General features: G+C 35.5%; 1 protein-coding gene across 6 annotated transcripts in view; it reads left to right on the forward strand.

Moving 5' to 3' along the window:
- Nucleotides 1-18787, forward strand: part of TBC1D32 (TBC1 domain family member 32) — an 80193-nt gene that overhangs the window by 54349 nt on the left and 7057 nt on the right. For 3 of the 6 annotated variants that reach the window (XM_085217396.1, XM_010707431.4, XM_010707432.4), the window contains exons 28-30: nt 4378-4461; nt 16962-17031; nt 17847-17962. In XM_085217396.1, the coding sequence (XP_085073522.1) occupies nt 4378-4461; nt 16962-17031; nt 17847-17962 (270 nt within the window). Of the gene's footprint in view, nt 1-828; nt 3360-4377; nt 4462-10595; nt 10802-16961; nt 17032-17846; nt 17963-18787 lie in introns of those variants that run through there. The other 3 variants (XM_085217398.1, XM_085217395.1, XM_085217397.1) reach the window with 3 other exon arrangements.

The raw sequence follows: 18787 nt of genomic DNA on the forward strand, positions 1-18787 counted from the left end.
CCTTGCCTTGGCCAGCAGCAGTGCTGGGCCTCATACACCCTGTGATATGGTTGGCCTTCCTGGTTGCCAGAGCACACTGCTGACTCATTTTCAACTTGCCATCAAACCAAATGCCCAGATCCCTTTCCATGGGGCTACTCTCTAGCCTCTCATCACTCAGGTTACCCTGTCCACAGGCTGAAGCTTGTTGAAGTTCACATGACTGGTGATTACCAAGCCCTCTAGTTTTTAAAGATCTTTCTGCAAGGCCTCTCTGACCTTGAGGGAGTCAGCAGCTCCTCCCAATTTAGTGATGTCTGTAGAACAGTGATTGTGTTGTCTTTCAGGTGTTTTTCAGCAACTCAGAGGCCTTCTGGATTCAAAGACATTGAAATACTGTTTTTAGAGTCTTTAATATCATACTACTGTTTTTTGGATAGAAAAAGTTTTAGATTTCAACCTTCATTTGATATCCCCAAGAAGGTGTGACTAACTGCAGAGTAATTTTCCATATGTTCTCTTTTGAAGTATGTGAAAGAGAATTTTCTAGAATATGATTTTCAAATCAGGCAAACTGCATTTGATTTCACTTCTGAGTTGATACTCAGAGGAGCCTGTTTAACTTTACAGAAAAAAGTATCTAGGTTCTTTTAGCTTAATTTAATTTTTTAAAGTGTGGACCAAGTCTCTTGCCTCAAAGATCATTCAATTAGGTGTAGATTCTTTCTGAGGTCTGCTCTTATTTTGAGTATAACCAATTTCAAAACAATAATTCATTTGCAGCAGAGGATTTTAGAATAATACAAAAATACATTTTTACCTTATTATGTTCTTACTTGATTTTTCAAGGGAGTTTATTTCAGAATGAGGGAAACAGCAGGTCTTCCAATCACACGGAAAGAGTAATTGCAGATGAGAACTTCTCTCTTCCGTCCCTCAAAACAGTTTGGACCACCTTCCAAACCAACATCATACAATAACTACAGGATTTGAAAAAATTGTTTTCCTCTTAATAAAAAAGTTACAAGTGCATTGGTGTAATGGAATTACTGTCAGAATTTCTGTTGTCTTCTTTTCAAACAAAATGCTGGTTGTGCCTTTGTCATTTCTGTGTTCACTAACTGAAGTCTCTCCTGTTGTCTTGGGAATTCATAGAAGTCCTCCCAGGTGTGCCATTAGGAATGGAGTGCTTGCTAATTATGTTTACCATTGATTTATTTAACTTAATTATGATTGATGGTATTGAAAATTTCAGATCCTAACTTTTAAATAAGTCAACGGTCCAAGGGCTATTGTTAGAAGCATCTGTGATTTAGTATAGAATATGTTAGAATAACACTAGTTACTTAGAGGAAAAATAAAAAAATTCTAATACTTTTTGCTGTTTTTATGTTTCTGGCTTGAACTCCTCAGAGCAGTATTAGATAACCTCTCCTGGTTGGTACCTAGTAAAACAGTTTGAGACATGGCATTTTTTAAATCAGTGCTCTTATACTGTTTAGAAAAAAATTGTATTACTTTTCTTTTGTACATTATTTCTTTAAGGAAAAAAAAAAAAGCATCCTGCAGGAATACAACTTTTTTATGAGCATGCTGTAATAATTTAGATGATTTAAAAGCTCTTCCATTTAATTTTGTATATTTTTACGTACTCCTAAATTAAAATTGTGTTTATTTTGAATAAACAGCTTAAATTTACTTGAGATAATTGTCAGTCTTTTAAAAACTTCAGTGTTTTTACTGTCAAACTATGATTATGTAAGAAGATAAACATTACCAGCAAGTTGTTAGGCCATGATACTCTGTGTATCAGAACGTGGGCTATTGCAACAATGCTCACTCTGCTGTACAGTGAACATTTCTAAATTTTGTTTGGCTGTTTTTCCAATAAATTGAAGATCACTGAGCCAGTTTCCATCTTTTTAAAGATTTCTAGAGTATGTTTACTTGGCAGCTAAATTATATAGCATTAAAGGATAAGAGTTACAGTAACTCCTTGTCATTTCACATGAACGTTCTCTTGGAAGAGACGATGTCCTGTGAAAACCCTTTATTTAGGTATTAACCAAATTTGCACTGATAAACTCTAATGTGTCTTTTCCTCTCTGAAACTTGATTAAAAGCTTTTCCAAGATCCTGGTAGGCTTGCAAATAAATACTGCCAAATAGTTGAAATCAATTTTGTGCTCGAGTTTCAAAAAATTGCTTAGCAGTTGTTGAGCTGTCACTTCTCCTATTAACTCAAGCACTGAACTGAAATATTTGACTGGTAGGTCAAGCGTGTGGATGCCTTCCAAGAGAAAGGGAAGAAAAATACAGTGTACTAACTTGATTTATATTTTCTGAATTATGCAATATTTTATTCTTTTAACATAGCTCCTGTTTGTTATTGTAGGATGGCATATTTCAGTTATCACAATATTAATAGTCATACAGTGAACATATACCTGGTTAGAAGTTTGGTTTTTGTGGGCTTTTTTCTTGTTTTATTTATGCAATATTTTTTACACTGTTTGTGGACCACATTTCACTAAGTGTATTAATGAAGTTGTAAGGCTTTGTATTCTCACAAAGTGAATAAACTGTTGCTCTTCTACAATTTTATTTTTTTTTTTCTATCCCTATGTGGTTTATTAAAGTTGTGATTAAAATACTTCTATTCATAAGAATGCATAAGAATACAAATTATATGTTTAATACTTTTTGTTTTGATTTGCTAGTCCTTTGCATTAGAAAATCAGCTTTGTTACTGCTAGAGCTGGCTGTCTCTAACTGTGAACCTGTTTTTAGCAGTTGTAGTGGATATTATTTTTCCTATGGAGGGACCTCTCAGCATAATAATAGTGAAACTAAGCCTTTTAAAAACTTTTTAAGAACTCATTCATTGTAAATGGATTTCTATAAATGTTAGATAACTAATATAAAAATAATGACTTAATGTCACTTTGTTTAAAATAGCTGGAAGAAAAGTTGATTATGGTCTTGAAAGTTGTTTTCTTCATCTTTTTTCTGGCATAACAAGCAATGAGTAGAAGCTCTACCTTTCTCCTCCTTGTTGTGCGTGAAAATAGTTTGCACTGCAGACTCCTTTGTTAGGATTCCTGTTGACAAGGCTAGTTCAAAATACTTCTGCTTCTCTCCATTGCTGTCTACACCACAGCTTTTTACACCATGTCCATGCTGCTATGGTAGTTTGTACAGATTCCCACTAAAATGGTTTATTGGAATTTTCCGGTTTTAAAATAGGAAAACATCCTGTGAATGCACAATGTTTTGTCAGGAATGAATGAGTAGGGGCTGAAGATTTAGTGCTATTAGATTGAGGTGATGCCAGGGAGATTGGAATGTTCAGACTTTAAATAAATAAATAAATAAATAAAATCCCACCAGCAGCAACTCTTGTTACTCTCCAGTCATGTTTCCTTGCTTTGTGTTGCTGCAAGGAAGAATTTATGTCACTAGTCTTTAAACTGGGCTTATGCAACAGCAGCTAGTTTGGAACAGCGTTTACTCATCAAAAAATGTTCATCATTGCTGTATGTTGAGTTATTAATGTATCACATTTCAGTATCACTATCCTCCATGCAATATGTATAAAGACTTCCTTGTATCCTTTTGTTTAAATCTATTAAGTGGTAGTGTGTTCACTTGAAGGAGCCTCAAACTTGCAGAACTGGGGAATCACTTTTTTTTTTTTTTTTTAAATGATCTTTTCCTGAGAGCTGTCACTAATATCCTAAGTAACAGCCATTAAGGTGGGAGATACAATTTCTTACACAGTGATCAGTTTCAACAAGTTGTTTATCTATGTATGGACTCCAAGTTCCATGGCAAGAACTGAATAATGCTATAATAATCATCTTAAAGTGCAGAAGTTCCAAAAGGAAATACTCCTGTTACTTAAATTTAAGTGTGTAGTTTTTTATCTTGTGATGACATAGTTGGTTTTATGTTGTTTACTAGAACCAGCACTTAAAACATCTTTCACTTCTGTCAGAATCATTTTGTGGTGGCTTTTTTTTTCTTTCTTGTGTACACTCACAGAAAAAAATAAGAGATAAGACACTATAGTTTAATAATAGTTAATTTTCATCTTATACTGAAACCATGAAACAAATTCTGTAATCATCCTTCAAGGATTTAAAGATAATGTGGAAATTTCTATTGGTTTACACAGAATATATTATTGGTAAGCCTATTCAAATTTAATACAAGTTAGAAATGGTGTTGGGAATATAAAAGCAGGCTGTATGTTTTGAATTGTTCCCCCATTAGAAACATGAATAAACATCTAGAAATTCAAATAGCTCTAGTTACATACTCTCATTTTGTTAGGCACCGTAGATCTTGATTTCGTTCATCACCTTTAACATTTTAATGTTTTTCTTCTTTTTCCAGTTTTGGCAGAATTAATTGAAAAATTCGTTTTACATCTGTCTGAGAGTCGATCAAATTGTTATTTCAATATGGGAAGATATGAAGGTCAGTTTCCGAATGATTTACTGCTGTGCAGTATTTAAATGTATGCATTTAAATGTATTTAAATCTATGTATTTAAATTTCTTTCCTTTAAAATGTGTCTAACAGTCTCGGTGTTGTTGAAAATTTTCTTCAGCAACTCACAAATTTGTTGCTTATCTGATGGGAAATACCTAAGTTTGGAACAAAATATGATGTACTTGAAACAGTGCAGACAATGACTGGTCTCTAGATGCTTTCACATTCCTATACGTCTAATGGAAAGGAGATGCAGAAGAGTTAAAGTTTGTGATTCAGAGTATTTCTTTATACTTACTTCAGGCATAAAAGATTTTCAGATCTGGTGGCATAAATATTTAAGATAGCATAATCAACCTGGCTCATCTTTTGAAATCTCTGTATTATATAATCCACCCCAAAGTATGCCGTTTATATTGCATTAAAGGATATACATTGCAGAATTGCAGTAATTGACAGAGTAATCTGGGTGTTAGTTTCATATAGATGTCATGATTACAGCCAAGAATAAAGGAGAAATGATAAATTTAATTTATTCTGCATGAGAAGTAATACATTTTAATATTTTGAAACACTTGAAAAATCAGAAAATATAGAACATTAGTGATATCTGCTGGAAAATGCAGTTTCATTCTTTACTATCTGTGAAGACTTTTCTCTTAAGTTGCAGTTAACTCATTTGGAGTATTCAGTCTGCCACTAACTCTGGAGAAGCAAGCCTGCTTTGGGAAGAACCTGTTACTTATACTGACATTTAATTTTTACGTACACAGCATGCAAATCCAAGTGTCCTTGGAGACTTCAGACTTCTCTTTGAAGTTTGAAAGCAAAAAACCCCTTTAGTAATTCAGAGCTTCTCTTTCTTTTATGTAGTAGCCTTGCCATTTAGCCATCTACCATCTGAATACTTGCTAACAGAATAATCTTTATTTGAGAATCTTTAATTTAATGAAGAGAGTTGCTAAAATGCCATTTGTGTCATTATTTTATTCCTCCTTAAAAGCTCAGTTCACCTGAAGTTGCATTGTAAGATTCTTCTAAATTCTGCTCATTAAGAGTTTTTTGTTGTCATGCATCACTCAGGAGGTATAACAAGCAACAAAGTACTTTTCATTGACTCATAAAATTTCCTTTTTGTGTATATCTGACAGTTCTCAATGGAAATGATCATTTCAGAGATTCTGTTAAAAGCCCACATAATGTCTTCGTGACATAAAAGATTTCACATCTAGACTGCACATCTTGTTTCTCTCGTTATTTCTTTTTAGGTCATAGTTTAATGTATGACATAATCTCCAATTATATGGAAGGCTCAGGTGCAGTTTCTTTTTCTGCTTTGGGGGATGTCTCTCTCATTTTTCTTGGAGGATAGTATAGTCCGCAGACAACTTTTCAACAAACCAAGCTACTTTTAAAATTATTTTTGTTACTTTTTTGTTATTTTTTTTAATCAACCACCGTGGTATGTACAAAATGCCTTTTTGTATTTTATAAACCTTTTTTTTTTTTTTTTTTCATGCATTCTTGCACAGGCACTATTGATCATTAGTTTTGAAAGGTCATATATGTTTACAATTCTCAAACAGAAATTCCATGATGCATTGTGTCCTCAATGCTTTAGCTGCTAAGTGGAAAAAAGTGAATCCCAGAGGTCAGCGATATGCAAAGTCCTCCTCCTTTTCTCTGGGGAGATTTTTTGTTTCTCCTACATAATTTAAAACAGTTGGTGTTATCAAATATTTCACTCTCTCCAAACATATATTCATGTGCTCTTATTGTAAAGAATAACATTTTAGAAACACTAAATGCTAAATTAAATCCTAAGGTGATGGAAAGTAAATAACAGGAGTTTGAAGCTAAAGTGAAAATATTCAAGTTCAGAAATTAAATATAGTACTTTCTCTTTCACAATAAAAAACTTCAAAGGCTGGCTGATGAACAGTTTTCCATCACAGTATTCCCTGGTATTCTAAGAGGAACTTAGAAATGGGATAGTGAGAGGCCTTCTGAACGATAGTCAGTAACCTGGAGCTTAGTTAATCATATGTAATGTAGGCAAAGGTCAGGTGTTTTCTTCTTGCTTTCTCTCTCTGTCAGTTCTACCATTATCACACATTCTTTCTGTGAAGAGTTCTTCAGTCCTGGGAAGAGTGTTGCTCAGTCAAACTGCATAATTCATCAAAGGTTTATATTTTGCATTTGATATGAAGACAATTACTAAAATTTCATAGTGCATTTTTCAAATAGTTTAGCAATGATTGTCCAGGAAAACTAATTAAGAACGATAAATTCATGCTGATTGACAAGAAAGTGAAACAAAAATCTGTTTCTAAAATTGAATCTGTGATCAAACATCACTCTGGAACAGTAAGAGGGCTTGACTGTATGAATTAGTTGAATAGCTAAATTGACACTCATTTCTGTCTCTTACTTCATAAAAGATATAGCGTGGTTTTCTACAAAGACAGGGAATGTGCTGTTAGAACTCAATTCTGTATCGCACCTCCACTGTTTGTACAAGAGGAACAAATAACACCGAAAATCTTTATCAGACTTTATTTACACAAAATTACTTTTCTCATTCTTTCACTGATTGAATAATGTTTGATCAGATTTATGTATATTTCTGAGAATTTTATGCTAAAGTCAAAGGTTGGAATTTCTCAAAGGAGAACAATTCTATCTTGAATGACTTGTTCTTTTGTAATATCTTTTCCTTATACACATGTTGTGATTTAACCCAGCAGGTAGCTAAGCACTATGCTAGTTGTTCATGGACTCCACCCCACTTCCTTATAGGGTCACGTTGAGAATTGAGAAAAAAACCCGAAGTAGAGCTTGTGGGTTGATATAAAACTATTTTCTAATATAGAGAAAAGGGAAAAGAATAATAGTTATGAATATATATGTACATATATATATATATATATGTATATGAATTTATATAACAAGCGATGCACAAGCAATTGCCACCCACCAACTAATGCCTAGCTAGCTCTTTGAGCAAAAGAGAGCCAGATGAACTCCCACTGCCTTCAGAACTCCTTCTGCATGACATCGTATGGTATGGAATATTCCTTTGGCCAGTTTAAGTCAGCTGTCCTAATTCCCTTCTCTCTCAGGTCCTTACGCACTTCATTGAGAATGGCCTTAAGCCTGTGTAACACTGCTTAGCAGCAACTGTAAACAGTGTGTTATCAATGTTGTTTTTCTCCTAGAAACAAAACATAGCATCCTACCAGACACTCTGAAGAAAACAGTTCCATCCCGGCGGAAACTATGATAATATGTGTGTTACCTAAGCTAAAATCTTAAGCTGGTGTTAGAGATATTGTTCTGAATTAGGTAGAGGTAATGAGTTGTTAAAAAGTAAACTACTATTCCCGAGACATCTTTCTAGCTCCATATTTAAATAAGCCAAACGTGTTTGGCAACTGGATGTGTTGACCATTCTGTCTCTTGAATAAATTGAGGTCTGGAGAAACAGTATCTAACAGTTGTGTAATTTTAATGAAGAAGGCCATAATAGTCATGGAGGTGGATCCAGTTTGTTAGTAAAAAGCATAGATATTCAGTGTTTATTGTGTTCCTTGAAATGAAAAATAGATTATCTTAAGAAAAAAAAAAAAAAAAAAAAGCTTTCTAAACCCTTAGGTAGCTGTAATTAAAATAACAGTCATCCATCTGCTGTGGAATCCCTCAGGATTTCAGTTTGTTATAAAATTTGCAAATATGGAAAAATCAAATTAGTTTGAGTTGTTATCATTTTGAAGATAAGGAGGAAGGAAAAGTAACTGATAAACCGCTTTGCATTTGCAGTGTTTAATTATAAACAGTAAGACAAATCTTAAAGTTTACTTTTTTGGTAGCAGCATTGGTGCTACTGTGATGTGGATTCAGATGAGGAAAGTAACATACTGTATGATGCTATACATTAATGAACTCTATCCTCTTTTCCAAGTTTAATACTTTACAATTTGCTTTTATTCTGTAAAAAGACACAATCACTGAAAGTTGAATCATTGATGCCTAGCTGTAATAGGTAACAGGATGCTCTACTAGATCTTAAATGATCTTAAAGGTCCCTTCCAACCTATGATTCTGTGATTCTATGGCAGGCATTTGAAATTTGCTATACCAGTAAAGTAGGCATTATGTCTTAGGGACTGTGACTCTCCCTGTTACTAGTAAATTGCAGTTCATTGTTTTGGTTCGTGGTTTTTGCACTTGGGCCGGAGGAATCCCAGGCATCCATACAGACTTGAAGGAGCAATCCTTGAGAGCAGCCCTGCAGGGAAAGATCTGGGGGTCTTGATAGATGAAGAGCCAGCAGTGTGCTCTTGCAGCTCAGAAAGCAAATGGTATCTTGGGCTCCTTCAGAAGAGGAGTGGCCAGCAGGGACAGGGAGGTGATTGTCCCACTCTACTCTGTTCTTGTGAGGCCCCATCTGGAGTACTGTGTCCAGGTCTGGATTCCCCAGAACAAGAAAGACAGAGAGCTGTTGGAGAGGGTCCAGAGGAGAGCCACAAAGATGATCAGGGGGCTGGAGCACCTCCCCTATGAAGGCAGGCTGAGGAAGCTGGGCTTGTTCAGCCTGGAGAAAAGAAGGCTGCGGGGTGACCTCATTGCAGCCTTTCAGTACCTAAAGGGAGCCTACAGACAGGAGGGGAGTCAACTCTTTGAAAAAGTAGATAACAGCAGGACAAGAGGGAATGGTTTTAAGTTGAGGGAGGGAAGATTTAGGTTGGATGTCAGGGGGAAGTTCTTTACAGAGAGAGTGGTGAGGTGCTAGAACAGGCTGCCCAGAGAGGTTGTGGATGCCCCATCCCTGGAGGTGTTCAAGGCCAGATTGGATGGGGCCCTGGGCAGCCTGGTGTCGTATTAAATGTGGAGGTTGGTGGCTGTGCATGTGGCAGGGGGGTTGGAGATCCATGATCCTTGAGGTCCCTTCCAATCCTGGCCATTCTGTGATTAAAACAGAAATGTCTTGTAGAAATGTATTAGTTTTCTCAAGGTTCCAACAAACCATTTGTTAAAGAATTTCAACTGCAAAGTCATCTAAGCTGTTAATGTCACAGTCTCCATGTGTTCCAGATCTCCTGAACTAAAGCGTGCTGTGACCTTTCAGGGTTAACTGTTCTTTTAGTATTTCTTGTTTTGCAGATGACCTTGCAGTTGAATTCTCCACTCAACTTTATCTCTGAAACAGCTGAAGTAACAGAATCTCAGGTATTTCAGGCCTTAGTCATAAAACAGGTGTAATGCTGTGTTCCTCCTCTAATTGAGGCTTAGTTCTCAGGCTGAACAAAATCTCATAGGAGCTTTCTACCACTTAGTAAACTTAGTCTTCTGTGGATCAAGTGAATTGGATGATGAGCTGAGAAATGTCAAAAACGTTGATAGGAAGTTTATCAGAAGGAGTAATGAATGAGAAATACGGGATTACACCACAAAATGGATTCAAATGGAAGGAGAAAGAAGGGCATTTTTTCCTTCCTCCTGCATCATTTGTTGAATACACTTCTTTAAAGATGGATGCTGCTAGCAAAAAGCATTCCGCCCTTTGCTAGTTCATATGTAACTGAAATTAATAAACATTTCATTCTTAATGATGTTGCTGCCAAAAATAGGTTGAGTGTTTATGATGTGAATACTCAGAGAAGAAATTCTAGATATAAATATTTTGATCTTCTGATGTTATGACAAGCATTCTTTCTCATGGTTTAATAGATGCTTTCAGAAGTCAAGGTGAAAATACACTTGAGATTACTTAGCACTGATGGGGAGCCAGTCTCTCTCCATTCACAGTTTAAGTCCGATAATAATAACAACTTTTCTTTGAAAAAGGATTTTTTTAATAGACAATTCAAATAATGAATATGAGATTCAGGCTCTCAGAAGTGCTCTAGATGAGTGATTTTGTGAAGCAGATGACACCATCAAATAACAGTAGCAAAATGGCAGAAGAGAGTGTAGTGAGAATTGTAGGATTTCTATTTTACTCCAACTCCATAAAATGTTTTAAAACAGCTTTCATAAGGCTATCAGAAGGAGAGAAGATAGGTACTGACAAAGCACAGCATTTTACACTAACTCCTTCTGTATCTGCCCATTGACAGTGTCAGTGTCTGGATACCTAATGAAGAATCATAGAATGGCTTAGGTTGGAAGAGACCCCAAGGATCACCAAGTTACAACTCCCTTGCCACAGGCAGGGTCACCAACTTCCAGATCCAGTACTAGACCAGGTTGCCCAGGGCCCATCCAGCCTGGTCTTGAACACCTACAGGGACGGAGCATCTCTGAGCACCTCACCACTCTCTCTGTACATAACTTCCCCCTGACATCTAATCTAAGCCTTCCCTCCTTGAGCTTAAATAAGAAGAAAAGTAGGAGAAAAGGTAATTTTTAATTAAATAAAAGATTTTCTCTGTTTCACAATTCTGTCCATTTATATGAACAAAGCCACATAATAGAGATCTGATAGCAAAGAAAAACCTACACTTTGTAAAGATTCTGGAAGCACATACAGAAATTATGCAGGAAGTTGTGACCACCATGGGATTTTCATTAATTGTTTGTAGTACTGTTACTTACATGGCTCCTGTGAATCAAAAGTAATTTCCATCCAAACAAAGAAAACTAAAGTTCTTACCATCATTGAAGTTAAAAAATTAGCACTTTGCAATGGTAATTTATATAGCCATAAAAAGATTTGGCCTGAGCACCAAGGAAAGAAAAAAGGAAAGTCAATACTATAAATAACAGTTTTAGTAATTTTTTTCCCCTTAATACAAAAAGGAAGCCAATCGTTTCTTTGTGGTGACAGCAGTTACACAGGAATAAATTACCTGTGTAATAAATAAATTTCATACATGTATGAAATATGCTGTAAAGCCGTTTCAGTTTGGCATCTAGTCATTTCAGTGTGAATGTAATTCAATGCAGCCCATCTTCTGAGTCAGCTTCTTCTTCTGTTAAGAGGGAAAATAAGAAAACTTTTCAGATGAGTTGTAAAGTGCAACAAATTGCTATATTGAAGTCTAGTCTGATCAGGAAGGATTGGACTGTGTACTACTTAACTCAGGCTGAAGTATCTGTAGCTATAGATTGATTATCATATTTAATTGCCTTTGGAAATCATGCTTTGCATTATATATATTTTAATGCTCTTGAATTCTACAAAACTTTGGGGAAGTACTGCGCATTTTGAAGTATATGACCAGAATTAGTGCAACTGATCTATCATAACCTTGAGGGAAGAAGACATCTGGGATTGCATAGAGAATTGGTCCCTGTGTTGTCTTTATCCTGTTCTTCGTGTTCGTCCTAATTTTTGGGGAAGGCATGACAACTAAGGAATGGAATTTGCAACAAAACAAGAGGCAGATTTGAAAGTGATAAAGAGAAGTAAATAGAAATGAAGAAGCACAGTGAGCTGTCAGGAAAGGAAGGCAAGAGACCAGTGTGGCTGAACCAGGAGCTGCTGGTCAAACTGAAGAGCACGAAGAAAGTGCACAGGCAGTGGAAACAGACACAGGTACAATGGGAAGAGTATAAAGAGGCTGCTAGGCTGTGTAGGGATGGGGTCAGGAAAACCAAGACCTAACTTGAACTAAACCTCACAGGAAGAGCCAAGAAGAACAAGAAAGGTTTCTGTAGGTCCAGAAAAAAAACGTACAGGAGGGCATACCCCCCTAGTGAGTGACACAGGCAGGCTAGTAACAATAATCTTCTCTGATAATTGCTCATCACATAGCCCTCAAATTACTGGTTTGGAAGTAGGGGATTGAGGAAGTAACATCCTTCCTGCTATAAGGGAAGATCAGGTTCGTAACTAACTGAGGAACCTGAACATCCACAAATCATTGGGTCCTGATGATATGCATCCCAGAATCCAAAGGGAATAGGCTGTGGTAGTTGCCAGACCACTCTCAATGATATTTGAAAAATTCCTCCTGGCAAAAAAGGAAAAAAGGCATCACACTTATTTTCAAGAACGGTAAAAATGATGACTGCAGGAACTACTGAGACCTGTCTCAGTCTCATCTGTGCCGAGAAAGGTCGCGGAGCAGATCCTCCTGATTGCTATGCTAAGGCACATGGAAGACAGGGAGGTGATATGGGAATATCAGCATGGCTTCACCAAGGGCAAAGCCTGCTTGACCTAGCGGCTTTCTATGATGTTGTCACTGCATCAGTGGACAAGGGAAGAACCACTGATGTCATCATCTGTCTGGACTTCAGTAAGGCCTTTGACACAGTACTCCACAAAATCCTTCTCTCCAAATTGAAATATACGGGTTTGCTGGGGGGACTGTACTAGGGATGAAGAGTTCCACAAGATCAAGTCCAGAGAGTGGTGGTCAATGGCTCAGTGTTTGGATGAAGATCAGTGATGTGTGGTGTCCCCCCAGGGTCAGTGCTGCGACCAATACTCTTTAATATCTTAATCAGTGACACTGAGAGCAAGTTTGCAGATGGCACTAAGCTGTGAGATGCAGTCGATACACAAGAGGGACGGAATGCCATTCAGAGAGACCTAGACAGGATTGAGCAGTGGGCCCAGGTGAACCTCATGAGGTATAATAAATCCAAGTGCAAAGTTTTGCACTTTGGTCAAGCCAATATTGACTACCAATGCAAGCTGGGGGATGAAAGAATTGAGCACAGCTTTGCCAAAAAGGATTTAGGGGTACTAGTAGGTAGGAGTCTGGATATGAGCCAGCAAATTGCCCTCGCAGCCCAGAAGTCCAGCTATATTCCGGGCTACATCCAGCAGGTCAAGGGAGGTGATCTTGTCCCTCTATTGTGCGCTGTTGAGGTCTTATCTAGAGTACTGTGTTCAGGTATGGAGTCCTCAGTAGAGGAGAGACACAGACCTGTTGGAGTGCATCCCGAGAAAGTCCATAAAAATAATCCATGTAATGGAAGCCTCCCTTGCAAGGACAGGCTGAGAGAGCTGAGGCTGTTCAGCCTGGAGAAAAGAAGGCTTTCAGGTGACCTGGTAGTGACCTTTCCATATCTAATGGGGAGCTACAGAAAAGAATGGGATAGACTCTTCGCAGGGTTTGTGGTGACAGGACAAAGGGGAAATGGTTTCAAACTTAAAAAGAGTAAATTTAGCTTGGGTGTAAGGAAAAAATCTTTTACAGCAGGGTGCTGAGGCACTGGAATGGGTTGCCCAGAGGTGTGGTGGATGCCCCATCCCTGGAGACTTTCAATGTGAGGCTGGACTAGGCTCTGAGCACTCTGATTCAGCTGTGAACGTCCCTGTTCATTGCAGGGCAGTTGATAAGATAACCTTTAAAGTCCCTTCCAACTCTAAAAATTCTATGATTGGATGAGATACTTCCTTATTGTAGAAAAATATAATATTCTACATTTTTGTTTCACGTGTAGTGTTCATGTGTTTTTATTCATAGTTATCTCTGGCAATTAATAGTTTGCATTCATTGGTGTCTCAAGGGAAGCATCTTCTCTTTTGAATGAAGATTGTATTAAATAATGAATTTCTAAGACAATTTTGATAACAGGAATACCTATATTTATCATGATTATTTTCTCTAAAGGGTGCGTGGTAGGTTGCTAAAGTGTGATTGCAAGGCTAAACAAAATGAATCGTTTAGATATTGCTGTTGTCCATGCCTACTGCTGTTGAGTTAATGTACTTTAAATAAGAAACAAAATCAACTTTCAATTATTATTACTAAATTTTGTATTGTAAAGCTTTACAGCTTCTAAAGAAATGCATGGAATTCTGACATCCTTCACGTCAGAAGTTTTGATTTGTATTAATTTCCATTTTGCTGTATTTTTAATTTTTAAAGTGTTAAAATCCTTTTCAGCATAGATTTTTGTTTCATTCAATAAATACAAAGAAGTTGCGAATGCATATTAATTCAATTTAATAATAGTCACAGTTCTGTATCATGTTTTTATCAAAATCACAGTTCAGAGTTGTGTTTTGTCCTTTTTTTGACAATAAATGGCATTTTAGTTTAGAAAATTCATCCATTAATACCTTTTGTTAAGAAATTCACTGTTTTTCAGGAGTTCATTATCAAATGTATTAATAAGAATCTGTCTAATGAATTGGAAGTGAAATGAAATCCGTAGTGTCATGAACATCATTTCAGTAGTGCAATCACAGTGTATTCCTGTAAGCTTGCTAGTCTGCTTTTGATCCACAAATTGCAATATGCATATATTCATATTTACTGTTAAAACATTAATTTTTTAAACTTAATGGAGCATTGAAGTTTCTAGGTGCAGTTTTTAGTCAATAGGAAGTTGTCCTAATCTTTCCAGTCTGTTAATTGGAAAGCGAAATGGAAAATCAAAACTTTCAACACAGGAGAAAGAACCACAGTTTGTATGTTCATATTTTTAGTTATGAATCGCTAGTAAGTCAACTGTGTAGTGTACAGAGCTATGTCTATATCGCATACACTGGTGCACAAAAGCAAGTTTTTTCCTTGATGAGTTACTGTATAACAAATAATTATTCATTCCAAACTCCATGTTAATTTTATCTTCTTTCGCAATACAGGGCAAAATCAAAGGGAAAAAAAATCAAAGAAGAAAAGTCTTTTCAGCAACTAAGGAAGTGTTATTAGAACATAGGGAAAAAAAAAAAAGGCAATAAAGATCAATGAAATCAGTTGTATTCTTGTAATGGTAATAAGAAATAAGCACTCATTGCTTCTTGTAAGCTGTTAGAGAATGGAAACAGTGGCTCGGATAGTGTGCTCCTTTATGGCTGTTCCTTATCACACCATTGCTGGACTGCAATACTAGCTCCAACATTTCCATTCACAGGAGGAAATCTCCTCAAAGTGGAGACAGAGCTTAGTGCAGTTCATGGATTGTTGTACTGTTTCCTTTTCTTCTGCCATTCATTGTGGTCATGCCAGGACTGAATTAGCTATTTAGTGATAGTATCCTTATATATATTTCCCCCTTGTTCGTTTTCCATCATGACTTCCAGGATATAATACAGCTCTGATATTCACAATTGCAAGTAGGAACCTGGGAGTTAATTGGCTGCTAGTATGGTAGTTGCAGCTTGAGTAAAAAGGCAGCTTGGAATAGAAGCTGTAAAAAGATAAGGAATGTTTCATACATCTCCACAGCATTGTCACTGACACTCCATGTGATTTTATATGTATTCTTTCAAATATTATGGTAGGTTATGCATAGAATACTTGAACTTCTGAGGTAAAAAAAAAAAAAAAAAACATCTTGGACTTGCCATTAATATCTCAGACTTATCAGCTTATTGAATTAATTTATCTTACTGAAAGATTCACTTGATTTTTCTTACGTATAAACATCTTTGTCAAAAGAAAAAGGTTAATTTCTCAGGACCTTAACAGTTAGATTGTTATCTTCCATTAAGTTTGTGGTACTGTTTTTCTGTTTTTTTTTTTTATCATACTTCCTCTGCTCAAATTTATTGCTTCATTGTCAACTGTAATTTTGTTGTATTGTTTTATTCAAGAAACCTAAAATCAATGTATCTGTTTTTTTTTTGTTTTCTTTGATCTTTCTAATCAGAGGCTTAATTTCTTCCCTTAACCTGTAAATATTTTACGTTAGTCCCTGTTTGCTTACCAGGAATCTGGTGTTTACCTGAATGGATAGCCAGGGAATCCTTCCATTTAATTTCTCTATCTTATGGAAAAGATAGAGAAAAAATGCTTATCAGACTTTTTAATTTTTTTGAAGTTTTGTTTTTTTTTTTCTTTATATTTTGTCTGAAAGAATTATATTAAAGGTTCAAGCCCTCAAAATTTAACTCATAGTATCGTTGGATTGATTTTTTTTCTGAAGTGTAGTTATCTTCACTTAGATATGGACCCAGATGAGACAGAAGCCTGTCTTTTATATTTAATTTTTTGTTTTTTTGAGAAAATTTTACTAACAGAGTTTGGTTTATTTCATGATTTATTAATTTTTGTCTCACTTCAATTTTTAGTTCAGGGACATAAGAAACAGGTCTGTACTACAGTGTGTGAAAGAAAATTTCATGGAAATATAAGATTTTTTAAATCAGCCACCTATAAATAGATTAATATAAAAGTTGAATTTTGTTGATTAGGTTAGCTTTACAGGTAGGATACTTTTAAGGCCACTGGGATAGAAGAAAGCAAATAAAAAATGCTGCATTGTCTGATTTCTTGGCAAGAAGGTATGAAGCTCTGCCAAGAAATGGGTCTGAAAAAGATGTTTGTTCTCATTATGCTTTAAAGCATATAACCATACTAAAAGTGGACATTTTCTTGTCAAGAAACTGCTTTCAATTAAAAAAACGAGTCTGAGGAATACAGTTCCTTAATGCTTCCACTGCAAACAGTATTCAACTCACTTCAAATATGAAACAGTTCTCCAGTATTGGTATTCATACATACAAGCTTTACATTAATATTTAGTTAAAATCATATATTATTTATTTATTTATTTTTTCTTTTCTTTTCTTTTAGCCACAGATGCAGATGTGAAGAAAGAAAACCTTTCATCGGTGCAGCAGCTTGGTATTGAAATGACAGTCAGGTACATTAAAATATTTACCCACTGTTTCTAGAATTTGTTTGATTTTCATGTGGTGACTTTAATGATATTTAATCCTTTAACTCAGTTAAAGCAATACGATCTAAATCTAAAGATTATGTTTTGAGAAAATGAATTCTAACTTCAAAAATGAAAAAGCTATTAGTACTAATTAAATTATCTTTACATATTATGTAGCTTATTATCTTTGATTGTTGCAAAGGTTAATTGTAACTTGTTAGTAAGATTTACCGCTTAAATTACATTATCTTGAGTTATGTGGGTTTTTTTTCCTCTTCACGTTGCTTCTCTAAAGGGTTCTGTTTAGCTCAGCTTAGTTATATGTCATTAACACGTATTGCTTGGCTGGTACTTTGCAGAGCTGTGATGATGGAAAAGTTAATGTGTATGTACTTCCACAGATTGTTATCTGTAGCATTAATATTTTAATTATGGCGCCAATAATTACCAATAAAATAGATGGAATTCTAAACAATATACATGAGGAAAGTGGACCATGAAAGCGTTTCATTAGAGTTCTTGCTCCTTCCCACCACAGTTTCTGAAATTTTGAATGAAGCAGTATTTAAGTGAGGAATTCTAACACCAAGTATAAAATGTTTGGGGTGTGTCCTTCCTAAATGAAAGATAGTAGCTTTTATTAAACCATTTTTATACATCTACTATGTCCTGTTTTTGATGATCAGTGCTATGACTTCTTATCTTTCACAAGCCTATTAAATAAGAGTTCTTGGTTTTGTTTTAGAATTTTAAAAATGGATTTAATCTAAATTTCAGTTTTTAACTTTCTGTGTTAGATATGGAAAACATCTGAACTTGCTAAAAGAACATGCTGAAAATGAGCTGTGCTTCGTGTTAATGAATTGTGAGCAGTTTCTGAAACAACAGCAGAGAGCTGTGGTATCCTCACTTCGTATCCTTTCTTAATGGCAGTAGAATTTGAACACTCAATCTGGGCTTTTGGTGTATGTGTAATAAATACTGCATGAACAGAAAAAACACAGATTTAAAAATGTTAAGATGCACACTGAATGCACTATAAAATCTTTTGCCGTCTGTTCCTATTTTTGTTAAAATTCTGTCTCATTCATTTTTGTTACACATCTTTCCATCTGTGGTAAGGAGTCTGGAACAAAACACCTTTGAGCATTAATAAATATTTGTGGTGTTTCCACAGTGTCTACAGTGTTATTGATATTTCCTGTGTAATAATCTGTGCCTGTAATTTGATCAGCAAGAATGTTTTATTATTAAAAAAAAATATTACATAGAAGATCTAAAAATGTCAGAAGTCATAACAAAGATAACCCTTTCCAATAAGCTTTTTTCTTCAACCATTAGACTTAATTTAACTTTTGAAGCACACTTCAGGCACATTGGTCACAATATAATTAAACTCTTTTCTGACAGTATTTCTTTTTTTTTTTTCCTTTTTTTTTATCCCCTCAATCTTTTCAATTCCCATTTTCCTCCTCCACCATTCTTAGTTCCAATACTGTAGGCACGCTTGTTTTGATGTAATGGTTTTGTATTTACAGATTTCTCTTGGGTTTTCTTTTCTTTTGCTGATTTGGTTCAGTTACTTACAGACTGGAAAAAGGTAGACTACAGGGAAAATAGCTCAAATAATTCTCTTATTGTATCTGTAGAGACAGGTGTGCCTCTAGAAGCTGTTTTCTGTGCAGCTCTATTCCCCTGTAACATCTATAACAAACCAGCTCTTAGTTCTGTTTGGACC

The sequence above is a fragment of the Meleagris gallopavo genome, chromosome 2 (assembly GCF_905368555.1).
Source record: "Meleagris gallopavo chromosome 2, MGAL_WU_HG_1.1, whole genome shotgun sequence".
NCBI classification, from domain to species: Eukaryota; Metazoa; Chordata; class Aves; order Galliformes; family Phasianidae; genus Meleagris; species Meleagris gallopavo.